The sequence below is a fragment of the Phalaenopsis equestris genome, unplaced genomic scaffold, assembly GCF_001263595.1.
Source record: "Phalaenopsis equestris unplaced genomic scaffold, ASM126359v1 Scaffold000167, whole genome shotgun sequence".
Lineage (NCBI taxonomy): Eukaryota > Viridiplantae > Streptophyta > Magnoliopsida > Asparagales > Orchidaceae > Phalaenopsis > Phalaenopsis equestris.
Genome location: NW_018164609.1, coordinates 1148362 through 1155739, shown reverse-complemented (window position 1 = coordinate 1155739; position 7378 = coordinate 1148362). Strand labels below are relative to the sequence as shown.

General features: G+C 34.6%; 1 protein-coding gene across 1 annotated transcript in view; it reads left to right on the top strand.

Moving 5' to 3' along the window:
- The window catches only part of LOC110022125 (AUGMIN subunit 4), a gene marked incomplete in the record, with an annotated part of 27394 nt that overhangs the window by 829 nt on the left and 19187 nt on the right, over positions 1-7378 (top strand). The window contains 3 exon segments of the mRNA XM_020720930.1: positions 2177-2521; positions 2640-2739; positions 2825-2870. Of these exon segments, the coding sequence (XP_020576589.1) occupies positions 2177-2521; positions 2640-2739; positions 2825-2870 (491 nt within the window).

The window sequence follows — 7378 nt, the reverse complement described above, 5'->3', positions numbered from 1 at the left end:
GGGGGGTGGGGGGGATGATTGGATTTGCGATTTGAAAACTCGGATTTAATGGAGTAAAGTATAAATGATGTTGGATATTGTTGGTATCCCTGTCCCATTAAACACATATTTTGTTTCTATATTTGTTAAATACTAACTGGTGGAAGTTTGAAAATAAACTTTGGTGAGTTGCGAAGGAGGTTATTGAACAATTTTGTGCAAATGGTGTTGTTGCCAATTGAATCTCAACAGAAATGGTATTACAAAATTTGTTTTGCTAGTTTAGGGAGGTGGATAAATAGACTGGAAGATCCGTCTAAATAGAAGAGCAAATATCCTCTTCCATTCTTCAGATTTTCAAGAGAAATAATTGAAAATTGTTATATACTCTACAATGCTGTTTAGGCCCAACTTTGGGTGTGAATATGTGGAACAAGGGCTGCATGCAAGGTTGGCCAAAGATAGGAAAAATCTACGATTTCAACATTGGTCGAATTAGAAAGATTTCAACATTTTACATTAGTCGTAGTAAGCAAGGTGATGGATCGGAGTAGGAAGCTGTGGATGAGGGATGAAGGATAAGAAGTATGAACCAAAGCTTATAAGATCTTATCCAAAAGTTGGCATCATATGCAAGGATGAAATTCATTGTGACTGCTAATTATTCCCAAGCAAAAATGGTTGAAGAGCAGATGGTTGTAGCTCGACAAGTGTGGAGTGGATCGAGTAGAATAAGATATCTACAAAATAATCATCATTCATGAATCCTTCCCATTTTCTTTCCTCTCATGTTATTGTGGTGTGTTATTTAATTCCCATCTTATCATTATAAATCTAAATAGATTGTACCTATACCTCTTTTGTCAAGTAATTAAATGCCACTCAATGGAAATTTTTGGTTTTGCTGACTGTGATAAAGTTCTTAACTATTAACTTATGTGTAGCTATACAAGATTATTATTGAAGTTTCCTAGAAATTTTTTATTTTCATCCTAAAATATGGGCATTTCAATTGACCTTGATTAATTCAAGTTTTTTATTGGATTTGAAGTTAGATCTTTACAAGGGTAATAATAATTCAAAATATGTTCTCTTGTTTGTATTGACCAAAAAGGACTCCTCAAGGAAATGGTGCAGACTAGATTGATAATATGAGTTGTATCTTTAAATTTCAAAAGTTCTTTCTTTGAGCTGAATTTTTCATTCTTTATTCTTGGTTGAATCGCCATTTTATGTTTCTTGCCTTTTGTATCCTTCCTCTCCTTTGATTGTTCTTTGATTGCTTCTTTGATTGCTTCTTCTCTTGTCGTGCACCCAATTAGAACTCAATCTTTCCTATATAGGGAGTGATTGAAAGGAGAGAGAGGGGAACTTAAAAATAAGAGAGGGTTGGTTGGAGAGAGGGGAAGGTCCGTTTGCTCTGCTTGGATAATGAAGAGAGCCCTCAGGCAGTTTTAGAGAGAAAGGGGGAGAGTATGTGGCCATTGCTATTGATTCAATGATCGAAAGATTGAAAAAAATTAGTGTAAGATATTATTTATATGAAAATAAATATTTTTTAAAATAATTAAAGTAAACAGGATAATATTTAATTATCCCTTGATTCAAGGTAATGTCCTTTAAACCAAGACTCTTTCATGAAAGAGTTCTCATACCTCTTTATTACATTTCATAAGATAAATGTACTGTCATCTTCAATGTAATATTCTTTCTTGTTGCAAGACTTAGCCGACCGCCCTAGGGATTTTTTATTTTGATAGATGAATTTTGCTACTTTGTCTTATCTCTTTTTAGATGTTGCCTTCGATGTAGTTTTGAAGATCTTCTTTTTTTTTTCTTGCTACCTATGCACGCATAAATTCATCCCTTCATGCAGGCTTGTTTAGCCATGCTGGTGGGCATTCTTTTTATCATGTGGCTGATTTTAGAGTTTGCCTCTTCGGCACAACATCTTGGCTTTCCAATTTAGTGCGTCTATTTTGTTTAGCTAAGCACAACCCTTTGAAGAACCTTCTGGATTTATTTTGTTTAGCTTTTACATATATTTTTAGTCTCATCCCTTGGCTGCAAAATGATTTGAAGCTGCTTCCTAAGGTATTTTTGGTCGAATATTTAGTTTCTGAACATTTTACTGGAATGAAATGGTTTACTAGAACACTTCTTTATAAACATCATTCGACTTATCTTGCTGTTTCAGGTTTATGAGTCTCTTGAGCATCGTTTGGTTGTTGCTGAGGCGGCTCAGAGATTGAGGCTTCCGCTTCTATCTAAAGATGGAGATATTCACGAGGACGAGATAGAGAAGTGGAATACAATGTCGAGGAGCTCTCTTGATAGTGCAAGCAGTATTACACTAAGCTCAATGTCAACCGGGTACAATAATAGTTATACAGATAACAGTAGTATTTCACGAATTGCTGGTCTGCATCCCAGCATTTCTGATAGTGTAGAGCTTGGAGTTGGTGGAGTACCTAATCGCTTTCTTGGAGTAACTCCAAGTTTTCTATGGCAAGTCCAACCACAGCAAGCTACCATGGCTGTGGTATTCTTTCAATTCTTGTTTAATGTTTTTAAGTTTGCAAAAATGCCCATAACTTATTTTACCGATGTATTAGTTGCTAAGTTAAATCACCATTAAGATGATGGTATCTCTGTTATAGAACCCGACAGAGTATCAGAGGTCCATTATCCTGGAGATTGAGTCTCGGCTAGCAGCTAAGTATGATACTTTGGCTGATATTTTCACAATGGATGATATTGGTATGGACTAAACTTCTGTTGCAATCTGAGTACATAAGAATTTGTTGTGCTCGTAATGCTTCTAACCTATTAATTTTTTTGTCAGATTCTTCTTCACTAAGTCAGCTTTCAGGTGCCCAGCTCCCAGAAAGGTGAGAGTTGTATCATAGCTGTAGCCGACCCCACGTAGTGGGATTAAGGCTTGGTTGTTGTTGATTGTTATTTTTGTCCAAGCTCGGCGCCAATGTCGTTCTTTGTCACATAAATATGTCAATTGTTTTTCTCTCTTTAGCTAATGTCTGGAAATTCTCTTTTAGAATTCCTAGTTGGCAATTCTCTTTTAGAATTCCTAGTTTCATGCTATAGTATTATGACATTTTGCATTCTCTATCTATCTCTATCTTTGATGAGCATAGTATTTCAGGTATAGCTAAAACTTCAGTCATCCAAGTGGTAAAAATATGATTTATTGCTTGGAATGGCTGATTTGTCTAGACCTTTAGGATTTCATATATATATATGGCTGTTGTTTCATTTACTTTATCCATGCTAGGCCTTTTTTAAGATCGAACTTTATTTGGATGCATGCTGGGTATGCTATGGGGTAGAAACTCATGCAATTATCCCCAACTATTTGTATCTTTTTTTGAGAGTACCTACTCCTGAAAGGAGCTGATAATTAAAAAGCATGGAGTTGGTTATAATAGTGATAAATGATTATTGTAAACTTTGCATGATCTATGGTAGCGCTTGGGACATTAAATTAGGATATTGTCACCTGATGTATCCTGCTATCATACGATATTCATTATGTGAAGCTTCATACTGCTAATTACCCAAAAAGAACAGAGCATTTTTTTTTCCACGTGCAGTTATAGAATCATAGATACACTTTGTGCCAATTAGGAGTGAGATTATGTATAGAGTGTTAGATGGATGAATGCTGTAGTGATGATGATACAAGAAAATAATCTCTTGCCATGCATGGGAGAATAAAAATTATAATAATTCATGAAATCAATATTATATAATAATTAAAAAAATTACTAGTGTCAATAATACTGAAGTTTAGGTGTTATGTTTCATGGGATAAATTTATATTTCTTAATAACGCAAGAATAAAGAATTTTAATGTTTAATGAAAGAGTTTCATTTTAAAAGTTTTTGCTATAAAGATAGTAGACACTTTTTTTTTTGTTCATTTAATATTTAAAATTAGTTTAAATCTTTTAATAATTAGGAAAGAGCAAATTATGTTCAGATTGAGTAGTCACCATCACAAGATCATTATTATAGACCTCTAAATTATTTCATTTTTGAAAGGAAAAGTTGCCAGCGAGAAATTAGCATCCCCCTAAGATTTACTAATTTGAATGTCATAACTCGATAGTTGTAGGTGACTTTGTCATCAGAAATTTAGTTTTTTTTTCTCATTGTCATAGTCATTATGATGATAGTTGTAGGTGACTTTGTCATCAGAAATTTAGTGTTTTTTTTCTCATTGTCATAGTTTGACAATAGTTACAGAAAGCATCAAGCAAGTTGACCATGAGATACTTGATCATAGCTTATTAGGGCATGGATGGTCGAAATTGGGTAAATATCTCTGGGCAATCTTAATTAAGATTTTTAAAATTAATGCACATCCCCAGTTTATCATTCCTCTTATTGCTCATCATTTTGATAGTACACCTCTCGAATGAATCCTATTCTAAGATACATATCAACTTCTTTCATGTGCTTATTCATGTCATCGATGATGTTCCACTTTCTTTACTTCACAAGTTTTTGCCTAGATGGGCATTTATAATACATCGATATTTTGCGGTAATTGAGCATACCGTATTAGACATGTAACATATACATGGCACATACACTTACCTGATATGGGCCTAACATGTGTCAGACGTGTCCTATATTTGTCTAATTAAAATAAAAAATATTAATGACCACATGTCCGATACACATGTTACACGATTAATAAATTTTAACTTTAAAATTGTGTGATCTGAATAACTTAATTTAATTCGCTATTATCTTTTCTTTTTTAAAGCTTTTTTAAAATATTTTTTTCTTCTATTTTGTTCAAATTTCCCATTATTTATTTATAGTTTTTTGTAAATGATTAATTTTTTCAATTTCAATCTAACAATCTATATCATGTGATTGTTTCTTCTATAATTGAGTTTAACTCATTTAATATATATATTGCATATATAATGAGCAATTGAACTAAATTTGTAGATGAATTAATTTTTCATTTATTTAATTTTGAAATTATTATATATATCTAAAATGTATTATATCAACACAATGAAAACCTAATAATCAAGTTTATATAACCAAGAAAACTGGAAAGAGCTATAAAATCTTTTGAGACTATAACAAAGTTATCACATTTAAGGGTGGTGATCCTACTTGGTCTTTATAAGTTAGCTCCCAATTACAATGTGCTTATTAGGCTAAATTAGTTGCATTGTTATAAAAATGGCATTGATTTCTTTGCATGCGATGTGTTTGAGATGACAATGGTAGACACTACTATTTCGTGCCTCCTTTTGAATGCCCCCTATTATACATCGATATGGAGAAAAGAACACAGACACGATCCAACATGGACATGGATCACACTGTCGGCACTAAAAGAAAGTTAAAAGAAAGTTTGGGAGGTTGCCCGTAAGAAGCTGTCGGTCGCCGGAATCGAAATCCCGTCGCCCGCTTCGGAAGGACGTTTTAATTTACGTACATATATATATAATTTTAGAAAAATATGAAATCAAACTGACCTTATATTTTTCACAGTTTAAATGAAAGAGCACTCTACCTCAAATCCTGTATCTACCCCGAGGGATAAACACAAGACTTGAGGATGAGGCTCGATCAAATAAACTAAGAAAGATATGACATCCGTTTGGTCTGCGAAACCGTTTTATTTGCCGAGAAGTTCCCCTATTTAATACAAAGAATTAAATAGAGTTTATTTTAGGCTGTGTTCGGAAAACCTTCCTATAAGGGCAAGCCCCTATAGTTAATTACATCTTAAATGACCGAAGTCACCTAAGAAAACTCTCGATAAAAATCAGGGAATAATGTCTTCAAAGAAGTTAAAAGGATATGTCTTTTCAACGAAATCGGACGAATATGTGTGAAAGGGGAAAGACTCAAATCTGGAACATTGTTGAAGGATCCAAATGAAGAGAAACTAGGGGAGACCACAGATCCTGAGGAGAACCCCAGTAACTTCCCAGTCCATCCTACGATTTGGCTCCAATTTTGAGAAAAAGTTATTAAAGTGTTTCATTCTGCCAATTTTATTTAATTAGGGCTTATATTTGTGTGACAAGACCACACAAATTGCCTAGAAAATATGAGGGTTTACGTCGTATCGGACGACAACCTCGGAACCTAGAACAAGTTAGGGCTTAAATCGTACAACAGAGCTATACGAATGCCTAAAGAAAATGGTGGAAGATTTATGTTGCGCTAGGCGAACAACCTCGAAATCCTATGGATTGTTGTTTAATTTTTAGGAAAAGGAATGATTTTGCTGGGGAAGACATGTTCTGCTGTTGAAGATGACCGTGCTGCCCACTGCGATAGCTCCAAGCTCCTCGACGTGACGAGTTTGAGTTTTCTAGGGTGTCCAGTTGTAGTATCAAATCAAACGACCCTGTAGTCCTCTAAACATCCTATAAAAAAAAATGTCAACATGTTTAAAGTTATAAAATGTAAAGCGTGCGATGCAGGAACAAACAGTAGAATGCAAGTGGAACAGTAGTAAGACAAAAACAGGAGCAGTACAACATGCTATACATGAAGAACAGTAGTAGGTAGAAACATGACAAATGTAACATGCTGTACAGGGAGAACAGTAGCAAGTAGAAACAAGAAAATTATAACATGTTATACAGGAAGAACAACAACAAGTAGAAACAGGAAAATTAAGTGCTGTAAAATATAAAACAAACCTGTATGCCCGTGAGATCCGATGTTTCTTACGCATAACAAACCTAAATGCATCTCAAAAAGCAAAGTCCGGAGGAAAACATCATCCAGGAAATCCGAGGAAAAACGAAAAAACTCGAGAGACTCGACGAAAAAGACTCAAGTAAAAGAAAAACCTCAAAACTCCTGGGGAAATCCCAAAAGAAAAGAAAAGTAACACGAGTGCCTCGTCCCAAAACTTCGATAAAACAAAAAGAAAATTCGGATGAGGGGGACCGCAAGCACTCGTATGGGACTAGGCTCAACTATATTTATTCTCGAGGGTCTACGAAGACTACTCGGTCACCCGAATATATAGAACCCGTCACTCGTCTAGAAGTGTCTTGAACCTCACCTAGGGGGCTATTTCCCAGCCTAAACAGGTATTCGCCAGGTGGACAACTAATTTTAAAACGTATTTTTTAAAATTTTATGTTTTTGACATACACACAAATTCTTAGACATGCAAAGAAGAGTTATCAATTTTGTTTCTTAGAAAAGTGTGTTTTCGTTTGAAAATAATTTATCAAAACTCATCTCTTTTTTTAAAAAAAATTTTTGTTGTCCACGAGTCGATTACTCTACCGGGCATAGGACTGTCAACAACCTGAGAAGGTTCGAGCCGACTACCGCCAGACTTATGTCGGGGAAGGGGGACATATTCTATTGGTCATCA